Source organism: Antennarius striatus, chromosome 8, assembly GCF_040054535.1.
Source record: "Antennarius striatus isolate MH-2024 chromosome 8, ASM4005453v1, whole genome shotgun sequence".
Lineage (NCBI taxonomy): Eukaryota > Metazoa > Chordata > Actinopteri > Lophiiformes > Antennariidae > Antennarius > Antennarius striatus.
The window spans coordinates 17,328,906-17,347,927 of NC_090783.1; the positions used below are offsets into that span (position 1 = coordinate 17,328,906).

Below are 19,022 nucleotides of genomic sequence, written 5' to 3' on the forward strand. Positions count from 1 at the left end.
TCAAAGCCATGTGTGCAGGCCCTTAATGCAGACAGGATGGAGCGACTATTTATTTAACTTTGCTTCTCCCCTCCAAGAGAACGGGGCCCTCCATAAACACCGACTTCAGAGCAGTTTCGCTCATTCATGGCCGGGCTGCAGCCAGCGCTGAGATCACCGTGCAGGATCTCAGGACTGACCTATGCATGAGCGGTAAAGACGAGATTCAAACGCCGCAGCGTGTTGAAAGAAGGCCGAAGTCGCATCGAGACATCGCTCGAGTGCGATTCAGTCCTCTAATATCTGCAACAGTTCAAACAAGTGGCCTTCTGTCTCACGTGAAGCGAATTAGTTTAATTTTATGTAAACCAACTGAACCAGCAATTGAATCATAGCGATGGCCCTTTAAGGTCCAATCTCAAATAACCCCTGTTGTTCAAGTGGCTGGACCAATGGACTACCTGGGATTGGGATTAGATCAGTGCCACCAGGTGGAGCCTACTTGGTTTTTGCTGTACAGCCAAACAACTGGAGTTCAACCCTTCATAAAACATAACAAACAAAAAAAGCTGAAAAATGATCTGCCTTCAGAATGAACTGACATATCAATGTGATTGATTTCAAATCAACTTTCAAGCACAACCATGACCTGAACAAAAAAAAAATAAGCACCAACACGAATCAGTACGCTCTCGTTTGCCTGTGACACACATGACTTACGAGCTTAGTTACGGAACGGAAAAAACTCGTATCTCAAGGTTCTAATGGACTTGTAGCCTTTAAGATTAAAACTCTGAAGCATTGTTCGTCCATGTTTGTGACCAACGCTTTCATTGTGAAACCCTTGAAGGAACATCTGAAGGAACTCTCACTCCTTCGATCCTTTCTCACGTCAACTCAGTTCAGGTCATTTTTAGTATTTTAACGCTAGAATTCAGAAGAGGAAAAGCTAACCCGAATGCCTGTTGAAAGAGTACATCATCTGTGATGCTCAATTTCCATCAACCCAAACCAACCAGCCGGCATTGGCCTCTTGTATCCAACGTCCAGCACAGATCTACACCAATAACAGCTATATATAGTGCATCAGATGTTTTTTGATGTCCGTATTTTCAAGTCCGACTGGTTCAATGTATTCAAGAAAGGAGTGTATGAGAAATGGAAATAAAATAGACCAAGAGGGAGCCGTGAGACGGTTTGCGTCACCGTTGCGTAGTTGGGACTTGTCCCTCCACCCTGTGATCAGTTGCAGGTTTCACATGATCCCCTTGTTTTGTGGAGGAAGGCCAAAAAATGGTCCTGCATCATCCCAAATATGCTGCACTCCCATTCCTCCCTTTCCTCTCTTCTTTCATCTCAAACAGGAGGAGCCCAGCTGGAGGTCACACAGTAGACCAAGGGACCCATCATGTCGACACCCCACCCATCGCCCCGACTCATGCTCCTGCAAACGCTACTGGTTCAGTTTGGACCTAAAGAAACTTACTGAAATCCAATGCATTTCAGAGTCACATTGGTTGGTTCTGAGCACTTTCTGTTGAATTTGCATGAATAAATGGTGGAACTGACGGCCGAACTGAAGCATCAGCTAATATTATCTCTGATGTTAGGGATGCATGACATTATGGTCATGCAGCGCTACCGACTGGAAAATATTCCTGTCCATGTAATAGTGGATAAACACAAATCATTCCATGCAGTCACTCAGCGTAAACTATCTGTCAGTGCAACATATATGACAGACTTGATAATGACTTATAACCCCCCCCAAGAAACTGCATTTGAAACAGTGCCAACTGGCAAAAAATGGAAATAACTTATTATCAAATGCTGCATCACAAAGACAGAAATATCAAATATGACAATATTAAATGGCTACGCCAATGGCCATTGTGAATTAATTTGAGAAGGATTTTCACAATTAAGTGGTGAAACAATCTGGCCTTTAAAACTAAAAATCACAATTTCAAGTTGATCTTACGACGTCTTTATCTGAATGTGATCAAAACAAGCTTCAGAAAATGAACTTTTGAGCCAAAAAAGTTGTGTGAAACAAGTTGTGTGACGTTGAACTTCAGATATTTTACAGATGAAGAAGAAAAAAAAAAAAAGTCTTACCCCTAAACGCCTAAAATCAGCGTTCTGGGTCACATCCTCTGAATGAATGAACACAACCGTCACACGGCGAGAAGCTAAAAATGAGCTATGATAAAAATAAAACTTGGGAGTTGAAGCTGCATCGCTGGCGACTTCTTCTGCAGCGTTTTTTTTTCTGATGTTACCACTAAACACGGTGCTGAGCCGCCGTCTTCGCAACTCATCTTCATTTTGCGCCGTTCGCCACGCGGGAGAATCTGCTCACCCATCTGATGAACACATGTCACACGCCGACACTCAGAATAACCAGCTGATGGACCGACAGCGGCGGCGGCGAGCAGCCAGTGCTTGTAATCTGTACATGGCTTAATTCCATTAACAGAAAAAAAAACAGCTTGGAGTTCCAGCATAGAAATCCTATGGTCATCAAGATTAAAAAAACAAAACAAAAACTGAGTAAATAAAAAGTTAAAAAGTCAAACACGCTGTTGAGTAACTCCACTACATTTTGGCACCGGTTGCATTTTATTAAAAAACTTTCCAAACACAGATAACGCTGTTTACCCAGATATTTTTGGCCGCGGTAATCGTACCCTGAATATTCGGTACCAGCCAACACCTACTCAAATCCGACCACCACCCACCCGTCACCCCACAGGTGGAGGCTTGGAATCGGACGGGCGGTAGGGCCCTCCCAAAAAAACTTAAATGGTAGGAAATGAGAGCGGGTCACGCAGCCTATATGGGCCCATTGTAATGTGAGCGAGTACACACACCAGCACAATGGGGCCTGGTCATGATAAATGAATGGGCCGCTGCTTTCCCATCATCGCTCTCTCATACAGCCTGTGATTGGCCCACGATAAGGAAAACATTAGCTGTGGGTATCTTGTGTTGCCGATTCACAGCAAAGGCCAAATGTTTGCGTAAAGTAATCCATCTGTATGCTCAGAATATCAGCTGAAAAAGGGTGGGGGGGTGGGGGGAATGTGAAGCATGTGAATACCAGGCAGCCCTGCTCTCTCATAATTCACCTCCATCACATGCTCCCCCTTTTTCTTCCACCTCCTCTATCCAGCACCCCCCCCCCCTCACTTGAACTGTTTTCTTCTTCCTAATTCGTTTTGGTTACGGCAAGATCGTTCGAGGACAAACCCAAAAGGTTCATGGGACATTATTTGAAGGTGGGGCCGACAAATGGCGAAGATGTGACGAGAGCGGTAAGGAAGTTTAAAACCAATAAAGTCTCCAGGACTTTTTTTAATGCATGTAAAACTATTATTAGACAATAACTACCGTAGAACCTGGAGACATGAGTGTAGTCTGTTTGTGCCTGAACTCATAATTCAAATTTTCCACCAGAACCAAAATCATTTTAATCCACTCTAACCTTGTAAAAATGCCCCAAAACTTCTAAATTGTGATTTTTTTTATCAGCCAATAGACACACAGACGTTAACTGTGTATAAATAAATATGAACAAAAGTTCTGTAAATAATAAAGAATGCAAAGAAACACAAAAGTCGACTCGTATCTCGGACTTTACTCGTATGTCAAACAAAAATATGGACAGAGTGACGACTCATATTAACTCCCATGTCGAGGTACTCCTGTATTTTCCTTTGCACCATAAAGACCTGTAAATACACTCGGCCGCGCTGTCGCTGGCTGACATCTGGGCCCTCATTGGAAGACACATTTAACAGGCAGCTGGAGCGCCATGTCTGTGATGACAAAGTGCATCAAAAAGTGCCTCTTCACCCTCGGTCAGCTTGCCAAGAAATTGTGCAAATGAACGTCCCAGTTGTCACCCAGTTAGGCTGTGTGCGCAACACACTGCGCCTCGCTCTCCACACAACCCATTTGTGGGTGTAATAACTGTAAAATCCGTCCCACATCAAGGGACAGTCACAAAGCGAAGTGTTTTACGAGCCACAGCTGGAGGAAACACCCCAGAGTGATGACAACAAGTGTTAGTCCAGCGATGACCACAAACCTAATAAAGCAACACGAGCTAACGTCACAGGAAAACCCTCACAAGTGGTCTGAGAGGACCTGATAGCCTACAATTTGAGGGGACCGGGGGGGGGGGGCAGAGAGTGCACATCTGTAATGTTATACAGGGAGGAAGAAAAAAAAGTTGGAAACGAGTTGCGTTCACAAAATTCAAGCTTCCTCACCGTCGACATTCCCTCCGGAATGATGAAAGGCAGACGGAGTGAAATGTGATTCCAGGAAGCAATGGGGGGATGTGGGAGGGGGGGGGCACATCCAGATCCTTTTAACATTTGAATATTGAAGTACGTGTGGATGTATTATGGGGTGAGTGGCTTTCGTTGCATCAAGTTTGCATTAGCAAACTTGATACTGATTGAACGCTGGTTCAAGATGGGCCTGCTGCACTTTTCCGGCACCTCACCCTCCAGTTTTAAAGCTCCAACAACATAATGGGGTGGGGGTTAAAACCACAGTCAGAGGAGTTAAAAAGTAAAGATGTGAGCAGCTAATTCAAAGACAATCAGACAAAAAACATGCTGAAATGAGGAAACATGACACCGTTCTTCCCTTCTGAACGCCTGCCAGCTATTTCTAATCACGTGCTTCCAGGCGTGTTATGTCACCTTTGGTTTGTTCAGTATAAAAAAAGGTGGTGAAGGATTCTGAGTCATCTCTGTTTAGAAAGAACGTTTACGCAACGGTTCTACCATCAAACTGTTGAGGTTTGTCTCGATCCCGCTTCCTTTTTTTCTGTATGAAGTTCAATCAATCATCACAAAGGCAGCGACAACACAGGCCAGAATCAGTGTTTTAGACTCTCAACATATGATCAGGAGTCCAGTCTGCTGGTAGCGCTTGAATGACAGTAAACTCAGTAGACCAGAATGCATTGCAGACATCCAACACCTTGTGGCGCAACAAAATTTCCTTCAACTGGAATGTTTGTAGTGTTCCAATCATGCACTTCCCACCGCGCTCAACGCCTAGAATGTATTTATAACTCACAACCAATATCTCACGAAGGGCATTCTGGGAAATGTAGTCAAGCAGTAGCAACAACTTAAACCTAAATCCATCATTCCTGAGGCAACCAACTGTTTCTGTCGGTCAAAGTCAACGCGGATCCGGCTGCTGGAAGCAAAAGCTGCACAACTTGCTTGGTGACCGTTTCATCAACATATGACATCTGTCCGATGAACACACCACAACATTTACACAAACGCTTCCCTGTGGGGTGCAGACCACTCGCACGCCACAACGCAGACATGAGGGAGTGGATTTCGTATGAAATCGCTTGCGGCGTTGTCCTGGTGGAGTTCAGGATTTGAACCCAGTGAAAGTTGAGGTCTGAAGGAGGAACACGTCCCGCACCGATTCTGTAACGGAACGTGGTTTAAGATGCTTTGACGTGGAGGCAAGACGTTTTACATTTGAAGAGCGGCGGACAGGATTTTGTTGGACAGACTTCGCACCGCCATGATGGGACGCTCCGCCACCTCAGGTACTGCAAATTACTGTCAACAGTGAGTCTGCGGGACGAACCACGATGACACCGTTTCTAAATGAACTCGCGTTTGACGGCTTCATGCACTCGTGTTTCCTGTGGATGTGAACTAATGTCCTGCGTTGAGGTGCTTCTTATGTTAAACTGCACGTCATATAAGCTTCACATCCACAAAACATCATCTTCTGGTTTTTTATTGTTTCCAAACTGTTTGCGATATCCTCAGGTCGTCCTCAAGATACGAACGTCGAACTTACGAACAACCGTGTAAGTTCCCCTTTCTGCCACAACCCCTGTCGAGCAGCGTAACATTAACACCCAATAAATTTGGATCTCACGTGTCATGCAAAGATGACTCAGCAAATTTCAGACTGTTTTGGTCTTTCCTGTTGGCGTCATCTGCAGCGTTTCCCCCTTCTTTTCTCCACATCTGTGAACTTCTGAGCAGGAAACAAAGCCACAATGTATTTATGTTGAGAGACTGAAGACAATTCAGTTACGTTGAAAGTTAGAGGAGCAATATAGAATATAGACTACCTGGAAGAACACTCAGTCACATCCTGCTGTTAGTTCACATTTATTCATTATTGACTGGGTTTTCCTCCTGTAGGAACTAAATGATGTAAGAACCAATGTTGGCCGGGTGAGGTTTCTGTGTGGAAGCATTAACTGATGTGAACGCTGAGGTTTGAATGTTTTGCTACTTGGAGTTAATTATTGGTAGAGTTAACTGAGAAATAATGAAATAATAACAGAGTAATCAAACAAAGGGGTGTGTCTGCCTTTTGATGACCAGGAAGTGACATCAGTGCGTCAATTCACGACAGTGTGTAAAGCTTGGCTTAGACCAGGATGCGAACACTACAGCCCGCGGGACATATAGACTCATTAGGCTTTGTAATCTGGCCCGCAACCTTGTTTAGACTATATCATTAAATATATTACATCACATTACTTAAAATTTTACATAAAGGTTTTTACGTGTCATTTGCATAAGAATAAACATTCCACCCATCTGCTCCTCAACTGGCCCACTTGAAAGATTTTAGAACTGTGTGTGGCCCACCTTTCAAAGTTTGTCCACCTCTGGTTTAGCCACTAAACCCTTGAGGATAAAATTAATTCAGATGTAAAAATATTAAAGATACATTACAGTACGACAGGATTTTATTTATTATGTGTTTTATTGTCCTGTAACTATTTCTTTTCAGTCTCAGGGAATAATTCTTTGGCATTTAGACTAGTAATGACATTTAAATGACCTCAAATGGTGATTATAGGTTGAAATTTAATAAATAAAAATTCGACTTAACAACAATCTCTTGGTACCAGTTGTGTTCGTAGGTTGGGGACTACCTGTACTGTTATGTGTTGCATTTAATTTGCACACTTTATGCCAGGTGTGTATTTTTAAATGTCACACGGGGGGCATTGTCACACCAAACCACTTCAGACTGGACGCAAACACAACTCCGTCGGCCACCCAGGTTCACATCAGCAGGCCAGTCGACTAAAACCATCATTAGAGACAACCAGGAGTGCCTCTCGCCCCCACAGATAAGTTTAAGGTCTGTCACGCATCGAGTTCTCGGGCGTGTGATTGTTGGTACACCATTCACACTCACTGTTGATCTGAGAAACTGGTTATCAATTCCCATCACTGCTGCAAAAAACCAGCAATGCAACGACCAACATCTTGCTCAAGGACACGTCGGCAGGACGTCTGGCTGATTCAGTGGCGGCGACTCATGCAGCTGGTAGATCTGCTGGTAGATCTGCTGGTAGATCTGCCTCGATATCGAGCTCCGGACTAAAAGGAACCGCCGACCCTTCAGAAGCTCCCGTCTGTTCCATAAATGACGACTTCATCATCTGCTCATCAAAATTGTTCTCACATAGAACCAGCGTAGAAACTTTAACATTTTTGGCTTGCGTGCTAATCATAAAAGTGAACTTTTATTCATGAAAAACTTTATCTGATGGGATCATCACCAGAATCCATTTAATCCCATTAAAATCATTTCAGAACTTTTTAAATAGTCCCACCAGGAGACAAACAAACCACCCAACCAAATGGCTTTCTTGAGGAGGTGAGAACTGTAGTTGCCTCCTGTCTCTGCACTGGGTTCTGGGTTCTGGGCGCCTGATTGGCGCATCTGCGGGTGGTGGAGACTAATCCAGGGGCCATACTCTTTCCACTCAGCGCGCTTTTAGGGGCCTTTGACGTCAGATTAGTGGAACCTGATGAGAAATGAGCCTGTAGATACGATCAGCGTCCAACAACCTGCCATCCGGGCCGAACCCAACCTGACAGCAGGTGGAGAAGAATCCGCCGCGGCTGCGGACGCTTCGCGCCGAGGGGAGGCCTCCGATGGCGCACATCGAGTCACGCTAAAACCCGGTCTGTGCGGCTGAATAATACGAATCAACCCGTTCAGAGGCCGCAGACCTTTCCGGGAGGAGACGCATGAACACAAATGGAAATCACCGAGCGATCATAACATCTTTTCTCCCTCCTCTGGGGGGGCCTGATGGTGTCACACACCCACCCTGCGCCCACTCACTGGTCATGAAGTAGGTTCTCTCTGCTCTGCCATCTCCTGGAAAAACAGATGAATACCCCCCCTCTCCTCCACCCTCCTACCCACCCCACCCCTCACCCCTCCAGGTAAGCTTCTGCAGGATCACCGGCCCTCCGAGCGAGCTCCGCGCGTCGGGGAGTCGTGGCTGCCTGGGCAGCGGGGGGGGGGGTGCGCGGGTAGGCCTCCTTCCAGCCCGCATCGGAGCTTTAACTCCATTCCTTCGACGCAAAACATCCAAAATAAAGAGAACAACAACAACGCAGCGCCACATTCCTGCGTCAAATAACGCCACACGTCCCACTTTACATTCCTAACTGGGCTTTAAACGCATCGACACAATGACAGGTAGGACTGGGCTGCGCTGAGGCAGCGAGCCTACTGCGCAGCAACATTTTCACTCCATATTTTTTTTTTATTAACCACGCAACGTGAATGCCACCAGCCCCAACCGTTATGACACTGTGAATTGCTAGTATTCAACAAAACCGATGGGGGGGGGGGGGAGAAAGAAAAAAACCCGCTCGATAGCCTCGAACGCAGCGCAGCGCCGTCCAAAGAGCGCGATGCTGCAAACACTCCCTGCGCAGTTCATCCGCGCCAGCCGGGCCTCGCGTCACCCGGCCCGGTGAAAATACAACCAGCGGGGGTGGGGGGGTTCAATGGAATATGCTTTAGGTGAGACAAAACGCCGCGTAAAGGGAGGAAGAGGAGGGGGGGGGGAGAGACAGGAGGAAGAGGGAGCAGAAATCCCAAGGACAGCCGAGCGCCCGGGCTCCCGTCCACGGCCATGACGCCGAGGCAAGGGGAGGGTGGTGGTGGTGGGGGGGGGTGGCATCGAGGATCCATCTTCGGTTGCGCTTACCTTCTCTCGCCTTCAGGAGAACCGTGTTGGCCACGATATTTTCAATCTCCATTGTCAGAACGTCAGTCCGAAGCAGTCGCGATACATTTCACTCGGCGCAAAAAGACAAGGGGGTGGTGGGTGGGGGGGGTTTCTGGATCAGACGCGCCGACGACGGTCAGGCTGCTGCGGGCGCACAGGGCGGACGCGGCACTGGCGCATAGTAGGAGCTCAGAAGTGGTCGTCGTTCTTCTCCATTGCAAAAGACGTTTTGTGTCGAAGCCTACAAACGGAGCTGTGTGATCGCGGCGAGGCTCGTTAACACTCACTGCCTTGCCTTCCTTCCTTCCTGCTTTGGCTCCCTCCTCCTCATCGCCCCTCCTCTGCACAACGGAGCAGCGAGAGTAGGAGGGATCAATTTACAACTAATGCAACCACACACACACACACACACACACACACACACACTACACACACACGTACACAGCCAAGTGCACGCAGAAGTACATGTATGCAATTACCTGAGGCTCAGAAAGCCTGAAATTATGGATGGTTATTCCATTTATTGTGTGTCAATATTGGATTAGAATGTGGTTATGTGTTTACTTTCCTCAACTTTCCATCACGCACGATATGGAATCATCAAGCAGGAGCGTGCACGACCTGGAAACACCAAGAAATGTTTCTAAATAAGATAATGGGGGCAGCAGTCACAAAGTCCACTGGGTCTTGGGCTGGAGACCGGATGGTGGTCAGGTCAAGACCCGTGTGGACCAATAAGTTTAGACAGAATAGATGATAGATGGATCAATGTACTGAAATCAACCCAAACTGGAAAATTCAAAAATTCACAGGTCTAGAGTGTGAACTGGCAGTGGAAAGGAGCCACCTTCCACCTCCTGAGCACTGCCGTGGTGCCTTTGAGCAAGACACCACCCCCTTACAAGTCTTAGGACGCAACATGACGTGGCTGCCGCCACTCTACCTCACACTATTTACTTGCATGTTTCTAGGCCTCTTGTGTACGTACACACAATTAAATATAAATATATATACTGTATGTATATATATATATATATATATATATACTGTATGTATATATATATGTATATGTATATACACACACACATATACGTGTGTGTGTGTGTGTGTGTGTGTGTGTGTGTGTGTGTGTGTGTGTGTGTGTGTGTGTGTGTGTGTGTGTGTGTGTGTGTGTGTGTAAAAAATACACTGTGAGTGGAAAAATCATTTACCCCAGGGGGATTATTAGAGGATGTTTCTTCTTTTAATTCTAATCATGATTCAGACATGAAAAGCTAGAATAATCAGTAATGCTCCATGTTTCCTGCCATGTGCTGCAGGATCATGCATGCATAATATAAAGAAATATAATGATTGACCACAGGGCCCCTGACACAGACCTCTTATGTGAAGACTTAAAGTCGTACGTCACGCCAAGTCCTACAGCCTAGAGAAAATTCTTTACAAGACCCGTGTTCCTACAAGAAGAAGGGACAGCTGTGTGTTAACACTCAGTGAGTTCAGGGTTTGCAGTAAGTGAAGACTAAAAATTACCACTTTGTATTTGGAATTCTGCTGTAATAAAAGTATTACAGGAAGTCCCTGAGGGTGTCTGCGGGGTAAGGAGCCAGGAATTCAAAGGTCAAAGGTCACACACTTTTTTAAATTTACTTAGTGCAGCATTAACAGTAAATATAATGCCATAACAGAGCACCACAGCGTATTCTTTTCTTTTTTTTTGGACTTTTTTAATCATCTGGACTTGATCTAAACAAACAGGTGCCATTGTTCCAACTGTTTTCCAATCGGGAATACACTAGGAATAAATTCCAAAGAACGACACAAAAAGTGGATCAACTTGATTGTCATTACTTTAGCTCGTCTATAATACACAATTAACATTTCAATGTGTGACTACATATTTTCTCAGTTTTCTTCTTAGCTTGTTTGTGTGTAAGAAAAACCAGGCGTCCTCGCAGTTAATCTTCTGGGGCACTGCTGCCACCTAGTGGTGAGAGTGTGTCCACACAAAAACAAATCCATGCATTCACGTCCAGACAAACGTGTTTTATTTCTTCCTCTTCTTATTTTTCTCATGTGAGACACAGTGTGAGCAGATAAATCTAAAGGAAGTCTGAAGTCGTCGATTCTGATTTGGGGCCTGATTGGGGCCTTTCATACACTTCCCGATTCTGATACGGATCCGATTCAGCTGGGATGACAGTGTTGAATGGTCAGATCAGAATTTGTGAGGTTTTTCTACTACTGAGCATGCTCATGTCAGCTTTGTCAGCAATACTAGACAGTCAAAAATGCAGGAATGACATGAGAGGCAACAGATATCATATCATGCACATGTAACACATTGTTACATGTGCATGTAGCACTGCCAAAGGCGCCTTTGAGCAAGGCGCCACTCCACAAGTTGCTCATTTGGGCGCACCAAGCAGGAGCTGTCCGCCGCTCTACCTCCCCCTGCATGTTAGTATATGCATGTTATTAACACTAGAGTGTGCCACTAATCTCCCTTCGGGGATCAATTGAGCATATAAAATAAAATATAATAACCAGAATATTGACTTGTGTGGATCAGGGTAAGATAAAGTGGTCACAAGATTGCCATACAGCAACCACGTTTACATTTATACTAAGCTCAAACATACATATGTCCAAAATTAATTTCTTTTACAGTGAAATTTTAATGAAGTCTCCAATAGGCCACCTTACACTTCATTCATTCTTTCATCCATTCACCTCTGTTTCATTTTACTTCATTTTGAGCAATTTCGGTTATATGTTTACATTTAAATGAGTGTTTTCTATTTTAAATCATGATCTAACATAGATTACTCATGTATTATTTCTTTAACAGAGGAGGGGACTTTCTGAATGGTTTGTTTGTTTGCTTGTTTCCATACAAGACCCATCCCCTGGATTGTGCAGTTTAGGTTTTATTTTCTCAGTTAGTTACTTAGATAGATAGATAGATAGATAGATAGATAGATAGATAGATAGATAGATAGATAGATAGATAGATAGATAGAGACAGAAATAAGACAATAGGGAAGAGAATAATAATAAGATTAAAAATATTAACAATAATAACGATGAAAGTAATAATAATGTGCAATTTCCTCCGGGATTATTAAAGTAATCATAAATAGGTGTGGCAATCTGTGGCTAGACACAGGACTACTGAAAAAGCCACATCTAAACATCAGAATGGTGGAGCTCCATCTGGTATTGGAGCTGTTGTACAGCCAGCGCGATGGTGTCCAGTCTACAGCCAATCCCAGAGCCAGCCTTCTTTATTAGCTCGTTAATGAAGAAGTTACCTTTGAAGTGTGGGTTTTCACTGGTCGTGTCGGTGGGGGTGGGGGTCACATGAGTAAACGTGAACCAATCAGTTGTGGAAGCATCAGATGATGTTCCCCAGAAGCTCCACAACTCGCCTCAGATCCGGATCCGCGTCCCGTTTCGGACACAGACGCAGAACCTTTAACCCCTCGGCCGTGAGACGTTTACACGCCTCGGATTTTTCGCTGTTTCCGGGCTCGGCGTGTGTTTTCACGTGACCCCTCACGTGACCCCTGAGCCCCCCCCCCCCCCGTGCGTCCGACGCAGCGCTAACCTGAAGAGAAACGCCGCCGTTTTAGCGCAGTAGTCGCTAAATCCCTTCCAGCGCACAAAGGAAGAAGCTTCGCGTTTTCCAGGATGTTTTCACTCGGGGAGAAAATTGAATTTCTCCTAGGGAACCCGTTTACAACGCCCGTTGGACAGAGAATCGGTAAGTTGCGTTCGCTTTTAAACTATTTTGATGGTTAATTATTATTAAAATGATCAGGAACACGTGACGGCAGCGGACAAACAGACTGCGAGCGATGGAAGCCCTTAATAACACTTTAATTTGGGTTATTCTAACATTTTCAATAATGAATCCCAACTGGTGACGTCAGGAGGCGGGACGTGTTTTCTTCAATCTTCACTGTGATTGGTTAGATTGATTCAAACGACAGCTCTCTGGGCGAATCACAGAGGAGGTGAAGGTGTGTCCGAGCACTTCCTCAATCAGTGGAACGCACTTTTACTTTTAACGCATAACCGTTACTGATGTCCCCATAATGCATAGCGGCAGAAGTCTCCCCCCCCCTCTCACCTCATCCACTCGCTCTCCCCCGCGTGGGGCGCACAGGCTTCGGTTTCTTCTGAGGCGAACGGGAACAGAAGCAGCTGACAGTCACATGTAGAGGAGGGGGGGGGGGGAGAAAGAAATGAAGGAGATTAAAAGATTTATGAAACCATGCAGAGTGAAAGAAAAAAGAAATTCAATCTTTGTTAACTCAGTGGTTTTATATAAATTTTTTTTAAAAAAATTTTTAAAGCTGGAGGGTTCTGTTGGGTTTTTCTGCCTGTTAAAACGCTTTGAAATGTCTGTAGCTATTATAAAGCGCTTTATAAATAAAACTTCATTTGTTTAATTGCTTGACAAATCCATCCATTATCTATTACCGCTGTATCTGTTGTCACGGGGAGCTGGAGCCTATCCCAGCTGGCTCAGGGTCTGAGGCGGGGTGAACTCCAGACGCGACGCCAAGTGCACCGTGGAGTGATTGATAAATTTCCTTTTAATTTCAAATTGTTTGTATCGGTGATCTTTTTTGTGATTTAAAGTGGGTGACGTCTTTGATAAAAGATTGATTCTATTCACCATCCAGTGAGCATTTTATTTGACGATTTGCTGGTTTTATTTTCACAATCATTGTGCAGACACAGATTGAGCGTCTACAGAATGAATAAATATGTGCATACATACAGTATGCACATATTTACTTCCACTAAACTGGAGAGAAGTCCAGAATAATAAACATTTAATCTCATGCTCCTCAGTTTGAGAGCTCCAGATCCATGATGGAGTTTTCTAAATCATCCAACATGTTCTCCACGACTAAGTGAAATGTTCTGGTACAACTTGTTGCTCTGCCTCCATATAAATCAGCTTTAATGTCATGATGTTTTGCTCATATCATCACAAACAGTTCATTTAATTTGATATCGACTTCCTTTTTAATCCCAGGATGTAGAGATAGCGACCGGGACGCGGCGCAGAATGCCCACATGGCGTCCCGTTGTCTTGAAGATCGGATGATCTGACAATTTAATTGATCTTGTCTCACATCTTATTTGTTCTGTGTGGCAGAACGGGCGACCAGCGGCTCTCTGCCAGTGGAGGACTGGGGACTCAACATGGAGATTTGTGACATCATCAATGAGACGGATGAGGGGTGGGGCCACCGCACACGAAAAAACATGACTTCACAAAGATAAAGGCTTATTGCCTGATGTTTGTGAATAGTAAACACGCTGTACGTCAAAATGCTTAGTTTTATTTTTGTCATTTATGTTTCATATACTTTTTTCCCAGGAGGGTAACTCACACATGCATTGAAACCTTTCAAAGCTTGTCCTTTTTTTAAATTCATTTTTATCAGTTCATTTTTATTTCCCTCAGGCCCAGAGATTCAGTCAAAGCCCTGAAGAAGAGAATAATAGGAAACACCAACGTCAGAGAGGTCATGCTGTCTCTCACTGTGAGTAAACACTGAGATGATTTTATTCTTAAAGTGGTTTTAATTCTTTTCTGAGTTGATGATCAGATATTTAATTACCTGAGTAATTTCTCATCATGCTGCCTCACAGGTTCTTGAGGCCTGTGTGAAGAACTGCGGCCATCGTTTCCATGTTCTGGTCGCGTCACAAGAATTTGTGGAAGGAGTTTTGGTTCGCTCCATTTTACCCAAATACAACCCCCCCTCCTCCCTCCATGACAGGGTGCTCAGCCTCATCCAGGTATGTGGAGGCTCCCAGATTCACTTTCCGCTGTAGGACAACATGAAAATAGTCGTCAGTCGTTCTTTCTCCCTCTGGCAGTCGTGGGCTGATGCTTTTCGTAACTCCCCCTCCCTGGCGGGGGTGGTGTCCGTATACGATGACCTGAAGAGACGTGGGCTGGAGTTCCCCATGACAGATCTGGATTCTCTGTCCCCCATCCACACACCCAACAGGGTGAGACAGGTTGTCTGCTAAGTTTAAATGATGTAGCAAACAAATTGTATGGATCCATTTCCTTACTCTTCCAGAGTATCCCAGAGAACGGAACTCCTGACGCGGCCCCCGACGCTTCTCCCACACATCAGTCTCAACCACAATCACATCCCAGTGTTTCCAGTCAGAACGCCTCTCCTCCAGTCCAGCCCAGCGTGCAACCAGCATCCCTCTCTGCAGAACAGGTGCCACCAACACCAGACGGAACGGCCGCAGAAAGTTATTTAGGGCTTTTTGTTTGGATTTGTGCTTTTACAAAGCAATTAAAGATGAAGAGTCTGGCTTCTTTTCTATTTTGCCTGCTGCTGGTTTAATCTACAATTTGTCTCCCAGGAAGAGAAACTGCGACGGGAGCTGGCGCTGGTGAGGGGAAATCTGACCGTCATGTCGGAAATGTTGAATGAGCTAAAACCTGGACAGAGCCAGCAGGATGACACGGAGCTGCTGCAGGTGGAACACACATGGATTACCACTGTTTACGGGATTAACATGGTTTAATGGGACAACAATAAACTGTCAACACATTTAAAATGGAATGTAGAACCTGTCAGTTATCTAATCTTCTTCACTGTTGGTTAATATTATTAATGCAAACACACACACAGACACACACACACAAAGAAATACTCCACCCTGTCAAACCAATATGTCTCAAAATGAAGCTGTATGCAAATATGTGTGGATGGACATAAATATGACTATAATAATTAAATAGGTCTCAAGCAGAGGAGCCTGCACCTCAAATAACATCCATTTTTCTCTTTGTTATCAAAAAGTTATGGGAATTTCAGGAAAGCAATGATTGATTTAAAAGTAGATGAATATTCTGACGAGGATTGGTTACAGCAAAGAGAACAAAAAGACTTGACTAATTCTTGATTGCTCTTGATTTTTTTAGTAATTAGCATTAATTCTCTTTCGACGAACAGCAATTGTACTCGGTGGGTAAGAACATGCAGAATCGAGTGATGGAGCTCATCCCCCAGCTGCTGGATGAAAGGCTGATTGAGGAGCTTCTGCTGGTCAACGACGACCTCAACAACGCCTTCATCCGCTATGAGAGGTTTGTCGATTCCTGTCTTTCGGTATGAAACATATTTTTCTTGTTGTTAATGTAAAACTCGTTGGGTTTTAATCGCAGGTTTGACAGACTGAACAAAGCACAAATGATGACTTCTGAGCTGGTAAGAAAAAAACAATCTCCTCTCCATCTGGGAGTGACGGTTCTTCATGTTTATTCATTTTATTCTGCATGTAGCAGAAGCCCGGCGTGACTGACTCCAGCCCTGAGCCTTCCTCTCTCAGCCAACCCGCTATCATTGCAGCTACCAGCCAACAGCAGCCACACAACCACACTGTGGAAAGTTTGTATAGCTTCTGTTTCATGTGTGCGCTAATGCTCAGTACCTAAACCATATCTATGATCTCCTTCTAACTGACGATTTGCTTTTGCAATTTGGTGTAAACAGGATGTTAATGTAAAAAAAAAAAAGGTCAGTAATTGAGGAAATCCAAACAGCATGCTGTGATGATTGCCTGGACGTGTTTGCAGGTTGTAGATGGAGTGTGCAGCGGGATGGAAGTGATAAATGAAGGCCTTTTAGAGCCGGAAATGTCAGATGGTGTTGGACATCATTGTCATTCATGCCAACCCTCTGTCTTGCAGAGGAAGAGGAGTTCGACATGTTTGCCTGGACCAGAGACAGCTCCCTAGCCGAGCAGAGGAGAGGGTGAGCGGCATGGGTCATCCATGCGTCCGTTGATTTAAATGCAAATGAGTTGTGTCTGGCCACACCCCTTACAGGAGTGGGTGTGGCTTGGCTTGGCTACAGCCTGAACGCAGTGTTCTCGTTTGCGTGCGTCCTTGCGTTTTTGACGCACTTTTTTTTGACAGGGACGCAAGCTTTAAAAGCACTTCCATCCAACAAAAATATTCAACGTTTTTCAGTTTCTCCACTGAAATTTCGAACCAGGAAATTGCCATTATGTTTTAATCTTGGGTGAGTTAGTCGCAAGAGTTTTTCGTCACGAGACTCTCCTGCGTGATTCAACCTGGTTTATTCTGCGTGATTCGACCGAACGGCAACACTACATCTGCTCGTTTCACACGCTGCAGTGAGAGATAGGAGTTAGTTAGACCCCCCCAGACCAATCATAAGCTGTCACTTATGCTTGGAGAGTCCTGGTGGATTTGTCTGTTAAAGCGCTTTGAAATGTCTGCTGATGTGATTAAATGCTATACAAATAAAGGTTAATTTATTAAATGATTATCACCATGCCTCCAAAAAAGATGCAAGCAAAAGTTGGACAAAAAGCAAGTGACAATGAGTGCTTTTTTGCATTATAAAACAATCAAAAGTTAATGAAGAAAAAGTCAGATATTATTGACAGACATTACTGAAATGTGTGTGGAGAAAGCTCTGTCAGCTTGGTGTCGGTTCCACAGGAGAAGACAGTATATGAATTAAAGGCAAAGAACATTATTGAGTGATAAAAACAAAAGTGCATTACATCTTTTTTATTTTTAAAACCGTTTTTTAAATGACTACCAGGCTTTAACATTTTGATAAAACTTAAACACAATTTTACTCTTTTTTTTCTTTTTAAACAGTTATGATGTTATTAATAAACAAAAATTAAAATCAACATTTTATTTTTATTTTTATATTGTACTACAGTCAAAACTCAATCCTTGCGTACGCTTCTACCATATATTCTGTTATTACTTTTGGGATGCATAAATTTCATGTTGGGATGCACAAATTTTTCTTAAAGCGCATCCCAGGGATGCACTACGTTCTTGAAGTAAAATTAACTCTCTGAATGTGGGCTGAACTTACTATGAACACCTGTAAAATGTCTCCTGTTGAAGGAGCAAAGCCTGCTGTGACGTGAGGCACTTTGTCTGGAACTGTTCTATTTATAGATTGTAAAATTTATTTATTTTTAATAATATTTAGTCCACTTTACATCCCAGCATTGCTTTACATCCCGTTTTCAGTGTCAGGTATGAGGACCCAGGAGCTGTGGACGGCCTCGCTGGAGCTCTGGATACCAGGCTGCAGGTCACAGCAGGGGTGGGTGCTTCACCTTGACAATATTTAAAACAAAATATTACCAGTAAATATAAAATAAAAGTAGTTATATAAAGTTGGAGAAAAGCTGCTACATTTTTCTCTTACTTTTCCCTTTAGATGCCATCAGCAAAAAACCCTGTGCAGAATGAAATTGACAAATGGTTGTCTTGTGATGTGGTAAGATAAAGCGTTCCTGTTTCAATGCTGTTCTGTGAGTTTTGTGTAATTAATTGTGATATAATCCATTTGAAAATGCAGGAAGAGCATTCTTCAGTTAGTGAGGGCGTGTCCAGCGAAGGTATGCTTCCGTTTTGGTGTTGAAATAAAGTCTTGTGTGTCTCACTTCCATCCTGTGATCACACACCCCTCTAACTATGACTGTTCTTTCTAGACTTTGATAAGTTTCTGGAAGACAGGGCGAAAGCAGCAGACCACAGCGGTGTCGTGAACCGCAGTGTGTCACCCTCCACGTCCAGACCGCCGCCACATCCTAACCGACAGCAGGATGTGTCACATGACCAAATCTTTTCACTCTGAGGTCAAACAACAGACACTGATGGATCGATAAATGAGCACCATCATATTTAGATGTAACGACAGTGTCTGAAATGCTGTGTTAAGTCAGGTCTCTCTCACACACACACACACACACACACACACACACACACACACACACAGCCCTGACACAACAAAACTGCTGTCCAATAAAGTTATTGTACAAATGCAGAGGTAAATAGTTAATTACGCTGTGTGTTATTCTTATAATAATATGTGAAGCTTTATGATTGTATTTATCAAATGTACAACTTTAATGTTGGATA

At 44.1% G+C, this 19,022-nt stretch overlaps 2 protein-coding genes across 6 annotated transcripts in view; one reads left to right on the plus strand and one right to left on the minus strand.

Moving 5' to 3' along the window:
• The window catches only part of grk4 (G protein-coupled receptor kinase 4), a 36,498-nt gene extending 27,154 nt beyond the window's left edge, over window positions 1-9,344 (minus strand). For 2 of the 3 annotated variants that reach the window (XR_011036985.1, XM_068322618.1), the window contains exon 1: window positions 9,023-9,343. Coding sequence is in view for 2 of the 3 variants with exons in the window: in XM_068322618.1 (XP_068178719.1) it covers window positions 9,023-9,074 (52 nt within the window). In the remaining variant the exon portion in view is untranslated. Of the gene's footprint in view, window positions 1-9,022 lie in introns of all 3 variants that reach the window. The other variant, XM_068322619.1, reaches the window with a different exon arrangement.
• A 3,090-nt stretch (window positions 9,345-12,434) lies between these two features.
• On the plus strand, window positions 12,435-18,938 carry LOC137600243 (target of Myb1 membrane trafficking protein-like). Of its 3 annotated transcripts, none has more exons than XM_068321757.1 (15): window positions 12,435-12,809; window positions 14,220-14,304; window positions 14,532-14,610; window positions 14,720-14,869; window positions 14,951-15,085; window positions 15,160-15,309; window positions 15,458-15,574; window positions 16,054-16,187; window positions 16,266-16,308; window positions 16,386-16,488; window positions 16,791-16,854; window positions 18,126-18,201; window positions 18,319-18,378; window positions 18,460-18,499; window positions 18,593-18,938. In XM_068321757.1, the coding sequence occupies exons 1-15, from the start codon at window positions 12,737-12,739 to the stop codon at window positions 18,736-18,738; spliced, it is 1,455 nt and encodes a 484-aa protein (XP_068177858.1). In that variant the 5' UTR covers window positions 12,435-12,736; the 3' UTR covers window positions 18,739-18,938. The 3 variants fall into 3 exon arrangements, with proteins under 3 accessions (XP_068177858.1, XP_068177857.1, XP_068177859.1); XM_068321756.1 differs by having other exon boundaries at window positions 12,444-12,809; window positions 16,383-16,488; XM_068321758.1 differs by having other exon boundaries at window positions 12,747-12,809; window positions 14,220-14,385; window positions 16,383-16,488.
• The last annotated feature ends 84 nt before the right edge of the window (window positions 18,939-19,022 follow it).